This window comes from Ceratotherium simum, chromosome 2 (assembly GCF_057802395.1).
Source record: "Ceratotherium simum simum isolate JZ-2026a chromosome 2, ASM5780239v1, whole genome shotgun sequence".
In the NCBI taxonomy this organism is placed as follows: Eukaryota; Metazoa; Chordata; class Mammalia; order Perissodactyla; family Rhinocerotidae; genus Ceratotherium; species Ceratotherium simum.
The window spans coordinates 96,049,749-96,071,379 of NC_141901.1; the positions used below are offsets into that span (position 1 = coordinate 96,049,749).

Below are 21,631 nucleotides of genomic sequence, written 5' to 3' on the forward strand. Positions count from 1 at the left end.
TTTCTGGCTTTTTAAAAAAAATTACAAATTAATATTTAGGCTCAAGAGGAAACTTCATAAAATACAGAGAATGTATATTAAAAACAAAATTTACCTTTCATCTCTTTTCATTCAATCATATTCTTTTTCCCAGAGGTAACAGTTTAAAATTTATTTTCTCAGATTTACTTTATGCATTTACACATTCAAATATGTACATGTACGTATAGCTTTAAATAAATATAAATGGAATCATTTTATGCACACATTTGCTTTTTCCAATTAGCAATTTGCTTCAGAGATCATTTCATATTAGTACATGTAGCTCTCCCTTAATTATAAAAAAAAAGTTGCACAGTATTCCATTTATGATGAACCATTTATTTATTTAACCATTCCCCTACTGATGAGCATTAAGGCGCTTTCCAGTTTTTCACTGTTGATGACCAATGTTGTAGCGGATATCCTAGTGCATACCACATTTGTGCTTTTTCTCTTAAAACTATATTTGAATTAATAGTTAATTTACACTAATAGAAAGCCTGAGGAGGTCCTCCAAAAAAGTAAATGAGAATTCTACTTCTGCCAATTATTAGTAGTTCATATATTTTGGGGTATTTTGCAAATACTCTGGATATATTAGATTCCTTAGATGTTTAAAACCTCTATTTCAGAAATATGATTCTATACGTACTGTCTTTAAAGAATTATCGTCTTGTCAAACAATTCCTCTACCCAATTATTTTCAACCACGAATCAAGAATAATTCAATAAACTGATTATATTCTTAATAAAGTATTATAAAAGATGTTTTCCTCAAATAAAATAGAGTGTCTTTTAAGTGTCTTAATTTTAGTTATTCTTTCAATTTACAGACAGGGGTCATAATTTAGTCTTTAATTGGTCAATAGGCATTATTTGCTTCTACTAAGTTAAAAATTAAAACTCAATATGGAAATCATTCAATAAAACTCTGTTTTGACACAGATTCCCAATTCGGGCATTCAGAACATATAGCACGTTGCTGTAAGCAAGCACTTTCTCATTCCAAGTTGCAAGCAAGCTACTATGTAGGAACAAGTTTGTATAGGACTTTCAAAGATTCCCAGAACTGAGCTAAAGCGGGTATGTCTCCAACTCCTAGAAATAACTTCATGCCCCATCTCCCTTACTTCCAGCTAGTAAGGATCACATAATTCCTAACAAAGTTTTGACACAGATTCCCAATTCGGGCATTCAGAACATATAGCACGTTGCTGTAAGCAAGCACTTTCTCATTCCAAGTTGCAAGTTACTATCTAGGAACAAGTTAACATATTAATACTGAGCTCTCACTTACATGACAAGCACACACTGGGTAACACACTTGCCAAGTTCAAGTACGGATTTTTGCTGAGCCGAATTTCTTTTGGTGGGTCTCCCAAGAGTGAAGTCTGATTCTTAGAGGCAGCCTATTTATCAAAAACAAAAGAATGGGTGCTTACTAACAGGTATAAGAAGATAAAAATGCAGAAAGAGTAGAGAAATACTTACTCTTCAATAAAGCTAGTCTAGTGTGATAAAAGTTTGTGGAACCTAAATGTTTGAAGATATAAAGTTATGAAATATTTCTGGATATCAATTAAAAGTATCATTTCACCTACAATTAATTATTTTTTCAATTAGGTTTTTTTTTTTTTAACTATTCTAGAACCATAGAACTATAGAAGTGAAAGAGAACTAAAGACCATTTTGTACAACCTTCTCATTTGAACCAGGAGAGAATTCATCTTCACAAAAGAAAAACCAAAAACCCCATAACTTATTTTCATAAATACTCTTTATTTTTTATTTTTTTTTTAATTTTATTTATTTATTTTACCCCAAAGCCCCAGTAGATAGTTGTATGTCATAGTTGCACATCCTTCCAGTTGCTGTATGTGGGACGCGGCCTCAGCATGGCAGGAGAAGCGGTGCGTCGGTGCGTGCCCGGGGTCCGAACCCGGACCGCCAGTAGCGGAGCACGCGCACTTAACCGCTAAGCCACGGGGCCGGCCCTCATAAATACTCTTATCAACATTTTCTTATTAAGACTTTTATTTAATGTCGTGTGGCCACAGCCAGATGACAAAGGCGGAGCTTACTTATCTCTAGGACTGGGAACAATAGCAAACAAAACAGGTGGGTTTAATAAAATCCAACTCCACGTTTAGACGATAACCCTAGAAAGTCACATTTCTTGGAAATATATATCAGTATACTTTTACATAACTAGGTACAAGGATTCCAGTATTTCTTTAACAGAAAAAGGAGACAAAATCATGGGCTGATTCTTCAGTGTATTTCATATTCTTCTGTCAGAATTGTTTACTTTTCACTCTCTGATGGTAAAGATTTTAAAATAAGATACTAACTATCGTTAAAGTTTAAGTTAGTAGCTAACCTTTCATTTTCAAGTAATTTTTATTTTGTTCCCTGAACAAAATGAAGAAGGTATAATCTCAAGTGCTGATTTCCATATTTGAGAGCCAGAGCTCCTTACAGTTGTTCCTTATCTGGCCAATATTATTGTATTTGGACAGAGGCTCTGTCTTATACACCTTCATAGGCCCCAAAGAAGTCCAGATTTGCTTATGATATGTAAATCACAGGTGTAGATGTATTCATTCATTCATCTGTGTTTACCAAATACTTACTATGCTCTAGGCACTGTGGTAAGCATCGGTAATAGTAAAATGAGTAAGACAGGAATACCACCCTTAAGAAATTCACAGTCTAGTAGTAAAGATAGCTCAAGAGAAGTCTAAGATGGAACCATAAGATTCTAGGTGGGAGTTGAAACCATTAGACATACGCCAAAGGAAAGCATGTAGCATGAGAAGCAACAGTACCCTCGAGAAAATCCAGTGATGGAGCAGAGGAAAGGCAGCCAGCAGAGAAGTCGCAGATTTTGTTTCTAAAGTACTCAGATTGCTAAAGTAATCAGATTACATCCTATCAGGGGTTCTCAACTCTAGCTATGCATGAAAATTACTTATAAATTTTTAAAAATAAATAAACATGGAATCTCCCAACAATGAAAAGTGCTGGACCAAATGGTTTCACTGGATAACTCTATCAAACATTTAAAGAGGAATTAACCCCAATCCTTCTCAAACTCTTCCACAAAATTGAAGAGAGAATACTTCCTAACTCATTCTATGAGACCAGCATTGCCCTAGCACTGAAACCAGACAGACACTACAAGAAAAGAAAACTACAGACCAATATCCCTTATGAATACTGATGCAAAAACCATCAACAAAACACCAGCAAACCAAATTCATCAGATTATTAAAAGGATTATATGCCATAACCAACTTGGATTTATTCCTAAAATGCAAGGATGATTCAACATACAAAAATCACTCAATGTAATACACCACATTAAGAGAATGAAGGGAGAAAAAACCACATCCTCATTTCAATTGATGCAGAAAAAGCATTTGACAAAATTCAACACACTTTCATGGTTAAGATTCAACACCCTCAACAAACTAGGAATAGAAGGAAATTACCTTAACATAATAAAAATCATATGTGAAAAGCAAAGATTATTCTCAAAGGTGAAAGACTGAAACTTCTGCTAAAATCAAGAAAAAAACAAGGATGTCTGCTTTCACACTTCTGTTCAACATAGTATTGAAAGTTCTAGCTAGAGCAATTAGGCAGGAAAAAGAAATAAAAGGCATCCAAATTGGAAAGGAAGAAGTAAAACAATCTCTTTTTTGCAGATGACATGAAAACCCTAGAGATTACACACACACACACACACACACAAACTGTTAGAAATAATAAATTCAGCAAAGTTGCAGGATACAAAATCAACAAGCCAAAATCAGTTGCTTTTCTATACACTAACAATGAACAATCCAAAAAGAAAATTAAGAAAACAATTCCACTTACAATAGCATCAAAAAGAATAAAACACTTAGGAATTAACTGAACCAAGGACGAGAAATAATTGTACCCTGAAAACTACAAAACATTTCTGAAAGAATTACAGAAGATATAAATAAATGGAAAGACATGTTCATGGATTGCAAGACTTGATATTGTTAAAATGTCAATACTACTCAAGGTGATCTACAGATTCAATGCAATCCCTAACAGAATCCCAACTTTTTTTGCAGAAATAGAAAAATCCATCCTAAAATTCATATGGAATATCAAGGGACTCCAGACAGTCAAAATAATCCTGAAAAAGGTGAAAAAGAAGAACAAGAAATGAGGGCTCACACTTTCTGACCTCAATACTTACTACAAAACTACAGTCATTTCAACAGTATGGTACTGGCATAAAGACAGACATTTAGACCAAAAGAATAGAATAGAAAGGCCAGAAATAAATCCCTGCATATATGGTTAAATGATTTTTGACAGGAGTGTCAAGACTTGTCAATGGGGAAAGGACAGTATTTTCAATAAAAGTGCTGGGAAAACTGGATATGCATATGTAAAAGAATGAAGTGGACCTAACACCATATATAAAAATTAACTCAAAATGGATCAAAGACCTAAAAGTAAGAGCTAAATATATAAAACTCTTAAAAGAAAAGCTTAGGTGGAAAGCTTCATGATATTGGATTTGGCAATGATTTCTTGGATATACACCAAAAGCAGAAGCAAAAAAAGAAAAAATAGATCATATGTTGGGCCACAAAACAAGTCTTAACAAATTTAAGAATACTGAAATCATATCAAGTATTGTTCTGACCACAATGGTATGAAACTAGAAATCAGTAACAGGAGGAAAATTGGAAAATTCACAGGTATGTAGAAATTGACACACTCCTGAACAAGCAATGGGTCATAAAAGAAATCAAAAGGGAAATCAAAAGTATCTTGATACAAATGAAAACAGAAACACAACATACCCAAACTTATGGAATGCAGCAGAAGCAGTTTTTTTGTTTTTAATAAGGTGTATGTATGTACGTATGTATGTACGTATGTGAGGAAGATTGGCCCTGAGGTAACATCTGATGCCAATCCTCCTCTTTTTGCTGAGGAAGATTTGCCCCGGGCTAACATCTGTGCCCATCTTCCTCCACTTTATATGGGACGCCTCCACAGCGTGGCTTGATGAGCGGTGTGTAGGTCCACGCCCAGGATCTGAACCCACAAACCCCAGGCCGCCAAAGCGGAGCACGTGAACTTAACCATTATGCCACTGGGCCAGCCCCAGAAGCAGTTCTAAGAGGGAAGTTTATAGCAATAAATGCCTACATGAAGAGAAAAGACAGATCTCAAATAAACAACCTAACTTTACACCTCAAAGAACTAGAAAAAGAACAAACTAAGCCCAAAATTAGCAGAAGGAAGGGAATAATAAAGAGTAGAGCAGAAATAAATGAAATAGAGACTAGAAAGAGAGATCAATGAAACTAAGTGGTGTTTTGAAAAGAAAAACAAAACAGACAAACCTTTGGATAGACTAACCAAGAAAAAAAGAGAGAGGACTCAAATAAATAGTTATAAATGAAAGGGGAGACATTACAACTGATACCACAGAAATACAAAGGCTCGTAAGAGACTACTATCAACAAATATATGCCAAGAAATTGGGTAACCTAGAAAAAATAGATAAATTCCTAGAAACATACAACCTCCCAAGACTGCATCATGAAGAAATAGAAAATCTGAACAGACCAATAATGAGTAAGAAGCACTCAACAACCTCCCAACAATGAAAAGCCGGGGACCAGATGGCTTCACTGGTGAATTCTACCAAATATTTAAAGAAGAATTAATGCAATCCTTCTGAAACTCTTCAAAAAAATGGAACAGGAAAGAAGAGTTCCTAACTTATTTTACAAGGCTAGCATTGCCCTCATACCAAAGCCAGACAAGGAAAGTACAAGAAAAGAAAATTACAGGCCAATGTTCCTGATGAACACAGATGCGAAAATCCTCAACAAAATACTGGCAACCCTAAACAAAATAGTAGCAACCCAAATTCAACAACACATTAAAAGGATTGTATGTGATGATCAAGTGGGATTTATTCCTGGGATACTAGGATGGTTCAACACATGCAAATCAATAAAGCTGATACACCACATTAACAGAATGAAGGACAAAAACCATATGATCATCTCAATAGATGCAGAAAACACACTGGACAAAATTCAACATCCTTTCATGATAAAAACTTCTAACAAACTGGATATAGAGGGAACGTACCTCAACATAATAAAGGCCATATATAAAGGACACACCCATAGTTAACATTATACTCGATGGTGAAAAGCTGAGAGATTTTCCTCTATGATCAAGAATAGGACAAGGATGCCCACTCCCACTGCTTTTATTCAACATAGCACTAGAAGTCCTAGCCAGAGCAATTGGGCAAGAAAAAGGAATAGAAGGCATCCAGCTCAGAAAGGAAGAAGTTAAATAGTCTTTGTTTGCATCAGTTGCATTTCTGTATACTAACAATGAATGAATTAATTAATTAATGAAAAAGAAACTAAGAAAAAAATCCTATTTACAATATTATCAAAAAGAATAAAACACTCAGGAATAAATTTAACCAAGGAGGTAAATGGTCTGTACACTGAAAACTATAAAACACTGATGAAAGAAATGGAAAAGGACACAAATAACTAGAAAGATACCCTGTGTTCATGGACTGGAAGAATTAATATTGTTAAAATGTCCATGCTACCCAAAGCCATCTACAGATTCAATACAATCCCTGTCAAATTTTCAATGACACTTTTCACAGAAATAGAAATAATAACCCTAAAATTTGCATGGAACCACAAAAGACTCCAAGTAGTCAGGGAAATCTTGAGAAAGAACAAAGCTGGAGGCATCACCCTTCCTGATTTCAAACTCTATTACAAAGCTATAATAATCAAAACAGTACTGGGATAAAAACAGATACATTGACCTATGAACAGAATAGAGAGCCCAGAAATAAACCCACGCATATGTGGCAACTAACCCTTGACAAGGGTGCCAAGAATACACAATGGGAAAAGAATAGACTCTTTAATAAATGGTACTGGGAAAATTGGATGTCCAGATGCAAAAGAATGAGATTGGACCTTGATCTTACACCATACACAATAATTCACCCAAATTGGATTAAAGACTTAAATATAAGACCTTAAACCATAGAACTCCTGGAAGAAAAATATCAGGAAAAAGCTCCTTGACATTGGTCTTGGCAATGATTTTTTGCATATAACACCAAAAGCACAGGCAACAAAAGAAAAAATAAACAAGTGGGACTACTGCAAAGTAAAAACCTTCTGCACAGCAAAGGAAACAATCAACAAAATGAAAACGCAACCTATGGAATGGGAGAAAATATTTGCAAACCACATATCTGAGAAGGTATTAACATCCAAAATATATAAGGACCTCACACAACTCAACAGCAAAAAAACAAATAACTCAATTAAAAAATGGGCAAAGGATATGAAGAGACATTTCTCCAAAGAAGATATACAAATGGCTAATAAGCACATGAAAAGATGCTCAACATCACTGATCATTAGGGAAATGCATATCAAAACCATGATGAGACACCACTTCACACCCATTAGGATGGCTAATGAAAAAACAGAAAACAACAAGTATTGGTGAGGATGTGGAGAAATTGGAACTGTCATGCATCGCTGGCACGAATGTAAAATTCTGCAGTTGCTGTGGAGAACAGAATGGCAGTTCGTCAAAAAATTAAATATAGATTTACCATATGATTCAGCAATTCTATTTCTGGGTAAATACCCAAGAGAATTGAAAGCAGGGACTCAAACAGCTATTTGTATACCATGTTCATAGCAGCGTTATTCACAATAGCCAAAAGATGAAAACAATCCAAATGTCCATCAATGAATGAATGGATAAATAAAATGTGGTATATATAATATATACACACACACAATAGATGTATATATACACATACAATGTGGTGTATATATATATATATATATACACACACACACACAAGAATATTTTCAGCCTTAAAGAAAAAAAGGAAATTCCAATATATGCTACAACATGGATGAACCTTGAATACATTATGCTGAGTGAAATAAGCCAGACACAAAAGACAAATATCGTATCATTCCACTCACATGAGGTACCTGGAATAGTCAACTTCAGAGATAGAAAGAAGCACAGTGTTTACTGGGAGCTGAGGAGAAGGGAAAATGGAGAGTTGAATGGGTAGAGAATTGCAGTGTGGGATGACGAAAAAGTTCTGGAGATGGATAGCAGTGACAGTTGCAAAACAATGTGAATGTACTTAATGCCACCAAATGATAGGCTTAAAATACAGATCTCCCTGCTGTCTCCCTGAATCAAATTCTCAGGAGTGGAGGGGGTTAGAATCTAGACCTCTCCATTTTTTCTCCTTTTTAAACTCCAGAGGTGATTCTGACAAAAAGGCAGAATCAAGAATCACTGGTCAACATAATATTAACGACACAGGTCTAAAAACCTAAAGCCAAGTTTAATCAATTGTTTAACAAAGTCCAAAATCTTGCTACATACTTGGAAAACATACTTTGAGGTCACCTGGTCCAACTCCCTATAGTCAGAAAGAGGAATCACTTCCCAACAATCTGTACAGACGCTCACCTGGGGTCTGCTTAATTGTTCTAGGTGACATGACATTCACATCTTGGTGAAATAGTCAAACTTTTGTTTGAAAGCTTCAATTGTTCTTTGTTAGATTAAGCCTAAATCTGCTTTATTGTACGTCATACTTATTGGACTAGTTCTGACCACTGGAGGAACACAAAATACCATGTGACTAATCTGTGAATATTTAAAAAAATATATATATCCAGCTGGTCAACCCTTTCCAAGTTCTATATACCCATTTCCCTCAATTCTTCCTCACAGGACTTGTCTTCCAGACCCTGCCCCACTTGGGCTGTCTTCTTCTAGGCACACTCTCATTTGCCCACTATGTGAATCACCTCAAATCCAGTTTTTCTAAAGACACTCATGCTTTCAATGAATTAAAGAGTCTGTGCAAAAAGATACAGAATAATCATATATGAGTTCTATTTGTTTAATTTTCCCCAATAATCCAAGCAATTAATACTGCAGATAAATTTTTAAAACTCATTCTATGAAAAACTGCTTAGCCTTCTCAAGGTACGACTGTAGGGCATTCCATCCACACCTCCTGCTGCGACCAGGTGACACTGAAACCTCTGACAAATTCAATTTTATTTCACAATTTGAATACAGCCAACTACAAGGATTTTGTGCCTCACATGCTGCTTATAGCCTGCGCTTTATACCACTTACAAACCATAGGGTATTTTAGGGTACAAATAAAATAAAAATCAAATATACTTTATTCTACTTACTTATGATAATATTTACAAATGCCAGTGGTTTATGAACCAATAAAATGGGTAAAAACTTACAGAATTAAAACAGAGATTAGATTCTTTTGAGCAGATCAGTGTTTAATAACTGACTTTGACATTATTCAGATAAAATAAAATTGGTTCTGCCTTTAAATATTAAAATAATACCTTAACTAGCTACAGGATATATATTTAAAGTAGAAAAATGAGTATATTTTAAAGAATAGCATTATATTTAGAAAGCCTTATAAATAATATCACTATATAATCGGTTAAGTATTAATGATACTCTTAAGCTTTTCCAAACTACGAAATTTTGAACTTAAACTAGTTTATATTTTATTTTTAAAATATCAAGCATTTTTGAAAAATATGCATATCTCACACTCTTTAGAAAAGCAAATATTTATAATAAAGAATTCACATCTAAACTATTTTATAATAATAGACTTAAAAAACTTATTTTACACAAATTAAAATTATTTTATTGACAGATAAACTGGTAATTAAGCATAGTCCCAAACATCATCTGGCATAACTTATCAATAGATGGATTTTTGTTTATTTATAATAACAAGGTTTTTTTTGAGTGCAATATTTTCTTCTATTTTGAGAAGTGAATGTACTCTATGAAAAAGTTATCGTGTCATTGATATATTATAGCAATTATCTAGTTTGTAATCCGTACTTGTATACTTTAAGTAAACCACTATGCTTCCTTCGAAATTTAAAAATAGTTAAGATTGCTTGATGATACTTCATAAATTATACCACTTATAAAATAACCAAAAATCAGAATACTCTAGAATTAGAATAATTGAATAATTAAAGAGAATATATATTCCCGTGTAGCATACATATATACACGTAGTATACACGTGCAGTGTGTGCGTGTATATGTGTGTATGCGTATGCAGGCGCGCACACACACTTCTTACCCCTGAACTTATCTCCGTGCTTTTCGGCTGACTCTGCTGTTGCCTCTGGTGTCCGGTCAGCACGCCCGCAGCTGGAAGGTTTGGCAAGCTCCGAAGATAAGCCTGCGACCCTGAGACGTTCCCTTCCGCCATCGCCCCCGCGGCCGGCTGCTTGCGCTGAGCATTCCCACGCCCCGGCGCAGCCACGTGCTGATTCGCAAAGAAGGGTAACACGCCCCTTCCAGCTGTCATCGTTGTTTGAGCTGGCATCAGACTGGATGCTGTAGGGAAGCACAAATGCAAAAGGCTTTTGGTTAGACAAGGCTTATTCATAATAGTCCTTTTGATTTTGTCAAATTACGGGCAAAATGTGCAGAAACCTATTTTTTTACCTATTAGAGAACAGTTCAATTTAAAAGGTGAGGTTAGAGGTTGTCAATTAGCAGGTTCCTGTATGGAAAAACAAAAACCTCTAATGCTAATAATCACGTTTTTCTTATTTTCAATAACTTCCAGGATAATCTCAAGGATATTATACTTTTTAGTTCCAAGTTTTAATTGCCTATTTTAGAAGCTGAGAGCAAAATTTATGCACTTTTTGGCATCTCAGTTACATCAATGCTGGTTTTTTTATGCCCAATCATGGTAATTTGCCTGCTTCCATAGGTGAAGAAAATAATTAAGTCTTCAGTTTAAAAAATTCTCTGACACTTAAAAATTAATAAAGTTAGATTAAATCCAACAATAAATCTGGTCAGCTGGCTTGCACAGCTCATAAGAGCCGACTGTACATATCTCTTCTTGGATCTCGAGTTCGATGTCCTCACACGGGTAACCTGAAGTCGGCCACGGCTGGAGCGTTCACACACACAAATCCACAAATGCTACACATCAAGACTTTGTTTTTTAACCAGAAAGCTGGTTTTTAAACATCAGCACACCATTGGTTTACAAAATATCAATATTTGTGAATAGATAAGCACCAAATTTAACACACGAAAGTTGTACATTTTTATTTACAGGCAAATAAGAAATTCTGGAAGGAATGAAAGTTTTAATAAGAAAATTCTGAACCATTCCACTTTTTAAAAATCTACAGGTCAAAGTTAAATGAAAAGAGCTAATTTTGATAACTACTTTAAGTCAAATTTATATTTTACAAATTCACTAAACAAATTTCTTAAATTATTTTTAGTACTAAATATTTAGAGATGCATACTCTAGTTCTATCTTTCATGATATATTTATTTGGACACTGAATTTTCAGTGTTCTTAAAGCATCGATGCTAAAGCAAATGGCTTATTATTTAATCAGACACAAATAATAAACATTTGCATAAGCTTTTAGTTATACAAAAGTTAATTTTTAGGACAGACCTCATCAAACCATAAAAATTTCTACCCCTGTCTGTACACTGGTTTAACTTTTGCCCAGTCAATGCCAATGGTCAGAACTGACTGAATTATTTGATCATTTGACTTGCCAGTTTCATGTACAAGAGGTTAAATATGCTACTCATATTTAATTGACTTTTTTTTTGCTACTGGTGGGCCTTCTCTTTTCCCTTGGCATGTTCACTTCAAACAAATTTCAATTAAATTCAAACTGACAGTGTCTTTCAAAATCACATTCAAATAAGAAATCTTGGTACACTACCATGCTCCCGTTTTTCTAAAAAAGAAAAACAAATCGTTCTGGTTAGTATCTGTGCTGCTGAAGCGAGCACCAAATTGTTCTGTTTAAATTTGTCATCTTTTCAGAAGCACACAGTACACATATTATTATTTTTCTTCTACTACTAATTTGGAGATCACATTTAAAAAATGATACAAATAAATAATCAAACTTTAAATTTATCAATACCAGATATTTCTTCATAAAAGCTAAGGGCTTTCCTGTCCAGACAAAAATTAAATGGTTACCTATGTAATATGCCATCAGCCCAGTGGGCAGCGTGTCAGTCTCAAATGGATCTGTCTTTGCCTCTTGCTGCTGTGAAGCTTCATCAAATATTAAAGCGTATCCAGCAGAGAAAGGCTCATCCTGGCATGGAAGCAAGTCCATCAACAACTTAGCAATAGTTTTCTAATATTAAAAATAAAAAAGCCACGAGGGCTCTTGAAATTTTAAATGACTGAATAAAACTCAAATCTGACCTTCCTACAAATGAAAGCAGAATATAAGTAAACTCATCTTTAAATCTTAAATCTGACTATTTACTGACTTCTCAGTAAACACACATCATTTACTTTTATGTGCTTCTCCGTGATGGCCCAACTCTGTCTTCAAGGGCAGCGCGGACCCGATCCCCACTGCAGTCTGTAGTACCATGGCCGGGGGTTCCCCGAGCAAGCCCGGTTTCTGCCAAAGAAGAAAAGAAAGTAAGATTTTTGCCCCTGGCAGCAAGATACAACCTAATAAAAAGGCTACATACATGAAAATCCATAAACAATCTGACCAACAGCCTGATTAGAGAAAAGGAATGAACTCATTTCAAAAGAAAAAATAATTCCACACTTACATTATTTGTATGAATATTCTCAAATTTCATTAATTGTTGCTGTGCCAGTGGAACATGAGAAAGATTCTGAAGGAATAAATTAGAAGTATTACCCATAACTGAGCTCTGTGAAAATGACAAAACATTCAGTTAGTATAATTTTGAAAAGCTACTTGTATAACCCAATTCATTTTAAAATTCAATTCTCCAGTTGATCTGAACAAAAGCAACAGTTTCTTAATGCCCCACTTTCCAACTTTAGGCAACAATAATTAATCCTTTTAATAATATACAAGATGTGACCATGTAATTACACATCCTCCCCTTCTTTTCTTTCATCTTTCCTCGCCTCCCCTCCCCCCACCCAGCTGCAATGTCAGTGTCATTCTGTCACTGATTTATTCACTCCATCATTCAACAAGGATTTCTTGAGCTCTGCCACGTGCCAGGCACCATGCCACCCAGTGAGAAATACCACAGTGTGGTCTGCCCTCACGATCTTACAGTCCCTGGAGGCGGGCAGACATGAGTCAATTACAAAAACACGTAATTACAAATGGTGACGAGTGTCTGAAGGAAAAACACAAGGAGCCAAGAGAACAAACAATGGGGGGATTTGATTTAGATTGCTCAATTCAAGGAAGGTTCCCTGAGGAACTAACTCTCGTGCGGAGACCTAAGGCTGCAGAGGAGTAACAGGTGGGGCCTGGGGGAATTCAGTGCTGCTGGGTGGGGGGCATTCCAGGCAGAAGGGGCAGCAGGAGCGAAGGCAGACGGAGAAGAGAATGAGGTCCTTCAAGAACCAAAAGCAGGCCACTGAGGCTGGGACAGTGACGCCCAGTGAGCAGGACAGGTGGAGAGGCCCGCTTGGACAGATCTCAGAGGAAAAATTAAGCATGTTGGTCTTTCTTCTAAAATAAAGGGAATATGGTCAATACTCTGAACTCTCCTCTCATATCACTCTTATTGTAATTAATTGTTTAATGTTTGTTTTCTCTATTTGTTGAAATTCCATAAGAACATGGACTTTGAATATTCTGTTCAATGCTGTAGCCTCAATGACTAGCAGAGTGTCTAGTACAAGTCAGATTCTCATTAAAATATGTTGAGTAAATGAATGAATAAAGACCCTATAATGCACAAGGTCTTCTGTTAGATTCTAAGAATGAAAAATAAACAAAAGATAGGGCTTTCCCTTAAAAAGCTGGGTTTAGGACGAAACATCAATCAGCTGTTATGTATTAGGTTTGACTTGCAATTAGGCTTCTACAGAGATACAGCCTTAAACAGTAGCTGAAATTAATGAGTAATGTTTATTTCCAATATTATGGATATTTACAAATACAAACACATTTTAAAATACCTATCTGAAAAGGGAAAGAAAAATAATTTTTACTCTCAAAAATATATGAATTATTTTTATAACATTGATTAAGAGTAAGAGCTATTGTTCATTCATTTATTTTTTCTTTCTGTAAATACTTTTTTGAGTTAAGACCACATAAGAAGGCCGGCCCCATGGCTTAGCAGTTAAGTGCGCACTCTCCGCTGCTGGCGGCCCGGGTTCGGATCCCAGGCACGCACTGACGCACCGCTTCTCCGGCCATGCTGTGGCCGTGTCCCACGTGCAGCAACTAGAAGGATGTACATCTATGACATACAACTATCTACTGGGGCTTTGGGGGGAAAATAAATAAATAAATAAATAATTTAAAAAAAAAAGACCACATAAGAAAACTTGTTTTGAACTACTAATCAACTTCTAGAAAAATATATCACAAAATATACCTCTTCCCATCTTAATGCCTTACAAATTGGAATCAATAAATATATATAACTGCTGCTTTGATTAGCTTAATTTGATCTGATATACTCCAGTTACGTTTTTATGCAGCTATACTTATTGCTAAGGGTTTTTGTAAAACAAAATACTCATTTAACTTCTTAAGAACTTTAAGTGTTTAAAAACAAACAAAATATTCACCCCAAATTTCTGATGCTTCAGTACTCAATGCTATTTATATACCTGATGTGCTTTATTCAAATGTAAAAATGCAGGAGAGATGGATGGATGATTCATCAGATGTGGCAAGCTGTGAGGTGTTCCAAGAACTGCTTGAAGAAAATAAAAGTAAAAATTTAACTTTATGATATATACGGAATTAAAAAATAAATAAAACTCCAAAAGAGTAAATGAATATTTCTTTAAACTTTTAACAAATTCTTTGAAAGTTCAACAATATACTGACCTTGTCAATGCACAAGAAGTGACAAGCTCCTTTCCTTGTGATTCAACCCTAGAATTTGATTTAAAATTCCAAAACCTCCTGTCACAACGGCAAACACCAAACCCAGCCTTTCTCTTCTTTAGCATTAGTACAACAAAACTAATTCCATCTTTTAATAAGTATAATACTAATTGAACCCATGTTATTGGCTCAGTATTTTTGTTGGGTGTTTGGAGTATTTTGGCAGGGGGCGGGGGAGAAGGATAAGATACAATCCTTGTCCTTGAAAACCTTACAATCCAACTGAGAAGAGAATATATGTACATAAAAAATATTTATGGGGCCGGCCCAGTGGTGCAAGCGGTTAAGTGCATGTGCTCCACTGCGGCGGCCCGGGGTTCGTAGGTTCGGATCCCGGGTGTGCACCGATGCACCACTTGTTAAGCCGTGCTGCGGCGGTGTCCCATATAAAGTAGAGGAAGATGGGCACGGATGTTAGCTCAGGGACAATCTTCCTCAAGAAAAACAAAAAAGGGGAGGATTGGCATCAGATGTTAGCTCAGGGCTAGTCCTCCTCACCAAAAAAACAAAAATATTTACATAATAAAAACAAAACAAAGGAAACAATACTGTACATAGTTGATAAAAAGAATAAATGGTAACTATACTCTTTATCAAGTTTGTCTAAGTACAAATACCAGAGTACATATCAGAAGACGTTTTCAGAATAGATAATATACAGACAAAAAGAACCATGAGATAGAAAAACATATGAAGCAATTTCATCTAATTATTATAAAGTAACTGGAAACAGTCATAATATACAAAATTCTCTAGCAATACAATAGTTAATTAGAATCACAGGTCAGGTTTAGAAAGTACTTCAAAAAGCATATAATTCAATGATCAAAAATATTTAAAGTGGGGCCAGCCCAGTGGCGCAAGCGGTTAAGTGCGCGCGCTCCACTTTGGCGGCCCGGGGTTCGCAGGTTCGGATGCCGGGCGAGCACCGACGCACCATCTGTCAAGCCACGCTGTGGCGGCGTCCCATATAAAGTAGAGGAAGATGGGCACGGATGTTAGCTCAGGGCCAATCTTCCTCGAGAAAACAAAAAGGTGGGGGGGAGGATTGGCATCGGATATTAGCTCAGGGCTAGTCCTCATCACACACACACACACAAAAATATTTAAAGTTTATATATAACATCCCTACAAGTTCACCCCATGCTTTAAACTCTGTTTCCCATTTTCATTACTTGCTGAGGTGGTCCCTTACATCTTTGGAAAAATGACCATTAGAAGGTGCTTTCTGTAGAATGAGCCAATTTCACTCTAGGTGCTGGAAAGAGTAGACCACTAGGATAAGCTGCTTATAAAAGAAGACACTGTTTATGAAGAAAGAGTGATAAAGGTGGGCAATTCATACTGATAAAAGGGTCAATTTATCAAGAGGATGCAACAATCTTAAATGTCTGCATACCAAATAACAAAGCTTCAAAATATATACAGCAAAAATTTCTAGAACTGAAAGGAAAAGTAGACAAATCCACAATTATGGTTAGAGATTTCAACACCACCTCCTCTTTTTCTTCAGATGGTTACTGTATTTTATTATAAAACATTAAAATATATTTTCTCACAGCTTTTAGTGAATACGGTATTTCCCAGTTTAAAACAACAATGACCAGAACCAAACACTGAAAACACCCACAGTCTCACATCTGACTGCCCTTACTCTTAGCTCTTGGCTAGGTCTCCTACTGAGCCCCATCCCTCTCGTCAATAATTGATAGAATAAGTTGACAGAAAATCAGTAAGGATATAGAAGACTTGAACAAAACTATCAAGCAACAATATATACAAAGGATTATAATAAATCACAACCAAGTAAGGTTTACCCTAGGAATGAAAGGTTGGTTGAACATTCAAAAAATCAATCAATGTAATTCATTATGATAACAGACCAAAAAAACCCCACATATGATCATCTCAATAAATGGAGAAAAGCAATGGATAAATTCCAACAATTATCATGATAAAATTTCTCAGCAATACAGGAATAGAAGGGAAAGTTCTCAGCTTGAAAAAGAAAATCTGCGAAAAACTATAGCTAACATAATACTAAATAATAAAAGAATAAATGCTTTCTCTGTAAAATCAGGAACAAGGCAAGGATGTCCACTCTCACCAGTTCAATGCACAAATGACGCTGGAATTTCTATCTATTGTAATAAAGCAAGAAAGAGAAATAAAAGGCATACATATTGGAAAGGAAGAAATAATTTCATTTGTAGATGACGTGATTGCCTATCTAGAAAATTCTAGGGACAAAAACCTACTGGAAACAATAAGTAAGGTTGCAAGATACCAGATAAATATACAAAATTAATTGTACTGGTATGTCAGCAACAAGCAATAGGAAACTGAAACTTAAAAGGCAATAATACCATTTAAAATAGTATCAAGAAAAATGAAATGTTATGGGTAAATCTGACAAAATATGTGTAAGATTTGTACCCTGAAAACTACAAAATATTGCTGAGAGAAATTAAAGAAGACCTAAATAAATGGAGAGATATACCATATTTATGGCTCAGCCTCAAAATTGTTGTCAATTCTGCCCAAATTAGTATACAGATTCAACACAATCCCAATCAAATTCCCAGCAGACATTTTTCATAGAAATTGACAGGCTGGTTCTAAAATTTATAAGCAAATACAAAGGACTTAGAATAGGCAAACGAACTGAAAAAGAAGAATAGAGTTGAAAGACTTTCACTAACTGATTTCAGGACTTTTTATAAAGCTACATTTATCAAGACAATGTAGTATTGGTATAAAGATGGATATTTAGATCAACGGAATAGAATAGAGTCCAGAGATAGAGCCATAGATATATGTTCAATCAATTTTTGAAAAAGGTGTCAAGAAATTCAATGGAAAAGGATAATCTTTTTTAGCAAATGATGCTGGAACAACTGTGAAAAAAATTAACCAGGACCTTTACCTCACACCATAAACAATAATTAACTCAAAATGGATCATAGATCTAAATGTAACAGGTAAAATTATAAAACTTCTCGAGGAAAACATAGGAGACCATCTCAGTGACCTTGAATTTGGCAAAGATTTCTTAAATATGACACGAGAAATACAAATTATTAAAGAAAAAATAATAAATTGGACTTTGCCAAAATAATAAACTTTGCTCTTCAAAAGACATTGTTAAGAAAATAAAAGGACAACCCACAGAGTGGAAGAAAATATCTGCAAACTCATATATTCAACAGAGGATTTGTATCTAGAATAAAGAACACTTACAACTTAATAAGAAGACAACTCAATTTTAAAATGTGCAAGATATTTAAAAAGATATATTAACAATGAATAAAGATGGCAAACTAGCACATTAAAAGATGTTCAATATCATTAGTGGAAAGAGATATTCAAATTAAAACCACAATGAGATAGCACCATATATCCAATGGAAAGGCTAAAATTAAAGGATGAACATAATGAGTGTTGGTGAGGATACTGAGCAAACTGCAGCCCTGGACACTGACGGTGAGAATGTGAAATGGCTCTACCACATTGGAAAACAGCTGGGAGAGTTTCTAATAATGTAAACATACAACTACCATATGACCCAACCATTCTACAACTAGATATTTACCCAAGAGAAATGAAAGCATAAGTCTACGCAAAGACTAGTACACAAATGTTCACAGCAATGTTATTTGTAATGACCCAATACTGGAAATAACCTAAATGTTCAACAAGTCAATGAATATGCAAATTGTGGAATGCAATACTACTCAGAATTAAAAAGCAAAAAACTATTGATACATGCAGCAACATGCATAATCTCAAAATAAGAAGCCAAACAGTATATACTGTGAGATTCCATTTATATAAATTTCTAGAAAATACAAACTACTCTACAGTGACAGAAAGCAAATCAGTAGTTTCCTGGGGACAGAGAATGGGTGGATTACAAAGGGGCAAAAGGAAACTTGCAAGAGTAATGACTATGTTTATTATTTTGATTGTGGTGATTTCATGAGCTATACAAATGTCAAAACTTATCACTTTGTACAGTTTAAATATGTGCAGATTAATGTGCATCAATTATACCTCAATAAAGCCTAAAACACAATTTAGACTATAAGTAATTACATAATAGTTAAAATTAAAAATACACACATATAAAGAAAGAAGTTTAGAATATTTATATTATATTGTATTTTTGAAGGTACTTAAAAGGTCTGGATTAAAGAGAAAAGATCAGTACGGTCAGAGTAACAATCAAATTGGGTCTGGGAGGAAAATCAATCTGATGGCAGTGTACAGATTAGAGAGAAAAGAGGGCAGACAAGAAGAGTGGTTAGGAATGTACAGACTAGACCAAATGTGAATAACAAGGTACGTACAAGCTCTGGAACAGAAATGTAAAGGAAGGGGTTTAATCAGTAAACAAATATTTAAGTGCCTTTCACTATAACTAGCAGTTCTGCTCTAGGTGCTTGAGATGAACAAGAGAGACAAATCTATGCCATTGTGGAGCTGTCTGGAGAGACAGACAATAAACAACTGAATACGCGTAAGTTATTTGAAAAATGATACAGTGAGAAAGAAGGAGGGCAAGGGTATAAATATAAATATATACACAATATAAACATAATTATAAAGAATTCTGATCCTGTATAATTATTTTCATTTGTTCAGAGCCTCTGTAAGGAGTTCAGGGTACAGTAAGAGATACAGTTAAGACACACTAAAGGAAAAACCAATGGAACTTATTGATTAATAAGACATTCTTTCTTTCCTGAACACCAAGAAACTTTCCACACATTCCCCAGCAGCTTTGCATGTGTTCAAGTGAGGCAGAGATTTAATCCTTTTCCCTTGCCACTCCACACAAAAAGCCATGCTTGGTGAAATAATTTCCCCATCAGTCTAATATTGAAACATCTTACTTAAAATTGTGAAAGTAGCACTAAAACAAAGAAGCATAATCTCATATGGTCATACATCAATGTGAGTAGAAAAGCAGAGTGGAGAATATATAGTCTTAGATAAAAAGAAAAGACAAAAATAATGTTGGGGAGGAATTACTAAAGGTAGCCCAGAGTCTGAAGGTGTGGACAATACTTTCCAAAAGACCTGAGAGCATGATATACTTCTTTAAACACTAATATAATCTTGGACTGCACTAATAGAAATACAAGGATCACAGGAAGGAAATCCCACTGCATTCTGTGCTGATCAGAACCCATCTACAGTACTATGTTCATGTCTGTGTACACTGTTTCAGGACGACCTAGAAACCTAGGCCATATCTACAAGAGGACAATTTGTGGGAGCATCTAGAGGGCATATCCTATGGCAGGTTATGGAAAGTCAAATGTAGAACTGTAGTCTCCAAAGAGGTATAAGACGTGTAGAAATAAAATATTAGAACTGTTATTTATATTCGCTTTCACCTTAAAAATAAAAATATTAAGCTTTATCATTTCTTAACATATGGGTTGACAAGGGTGCATTTACATAACTGACATATAATTGATACATATACTTATATATTGGGGATCTGCTCAAAATTTATTTTACTGGTAGGGTTGCATAGCCAAAAAATAAATAAATAAAAGGAGACCACTGGTCTGGAGAACAGAAGACAGGGAAAACCAAAGATGATTAAGGTGTCATGGTAGTTGTCGTCAAATTATGGAAGAAAGAACAGATTTAATCTGTGTTTCTTGAGGGGAAGAACTAGAATAAGTGGCTAAAAGTTGTATTGGATTATCATCTAATATAAAGAAAAACTTTCTAGTAATTAAATTTGTCAAACCAGGGAATAGGTTGCCTTGGGACATGAGCTTCTTATGCTTCGAGCAGTCAAGACATGAAAAGGGTATCTCTGTACCATGAAAATTGTGGAAGAGACATGTGACTGCATAACAGGCTGAGCCAGAAAACCTCTACAGCTGCTTCTTACACACAAATAACTGATGGTTATATGATGCACTCAATATGAATACTGCTGTAGAATAAATAATTTAACTGGTCTTTGTCCCTGGTTCCTGGAAGGAACTCTCTCAATCCTCGGAATTTCCTGAGCGATAGAAGTGTCTTTGTTATGTTCATGAGGTAACTCACGGTGGGCCCCCAGGTAGCTTCAGGATGCGGGTCGGTCATGCTAGAAAGACCAACCATGCGATTAGAGGGCTCAGGCTTTGAGCCATGTGATACCAGCCTGAGCTCCTGACCGCCAGGGCGAGGAGGGGGACTGCAGATTGAGTTCAATAACACGGCCAATCATGCCTACATAACAAAACCCCAATAACAACTCTGGATAGTGAAGTTAGCTCAGCAGAAATCCCTGTTTGGTGAATACACTGATGTGCTGGGAGGGTGATGTGCTCTGATTCTCTGGGGAAAGAGCCTAAAAGCTCTGCATACAGGACCCTCCCAGACCTAGCCCTAGGCATCTCTTCACATGGCTGTTCCTGACTTGTATCCTTTATAATAAAACTGCAATCGTTAAGTACAGTGCTTTCCTAAATTCTGTGAGTCATTCTAGTGAATTACTGAATCTGAGAGGGGTCGTAGGAACCCCCAAACTTGTAGCCAATTGGTCAGAAGAG

General features: G+C 35.4%; 1 protein-coding gene across 8 annotated transcripts in view; it reads right to left on the minus strand.

Annotated features, from left to right (window-relative positions):
- Window positions 1–21,631, minus strand: part of RAVER2 (ribonucleoprotein, PTB binding 2) — a 108,033-nt gene that overhangs the window by 24,023 nt on the left and 62,379 nt on the right. For 3 of the 8 annotated variants that reach the window (XM_087449478.1, XM_087449500.1, XM_087449512.1), the window contains 5 exons: window positions 14,786–14,874; window positions 12,781–12,885; window positions 12,509–12,620; window positions 10,280–10,539; window positions 1,319–1,430 (listed from right to left, as the gene is read on the minus strand). In XM_087449478.1, the coding sequence (XP_087305604.1) occupies window positions 1,319–1,430; window positions 10,280–10,539; window positions 12,509–12,620; window positions 12,781–12,885; window positions 14,786–14,874 (678 nt within the window). The remainder of the gene's footprint in view (window positions 1–1,318; window positions 1,431–10,279; window positions 10,540–12,508; window positions 12,621–12,780; window positions 12,886–14,785; window positions 14,875–21,631) is intronic. The other 5 variants (XM_087449483.1, XM_087449504.1, XM_087449490.1 and 2 more) reach the window with 3 other exon arrangements.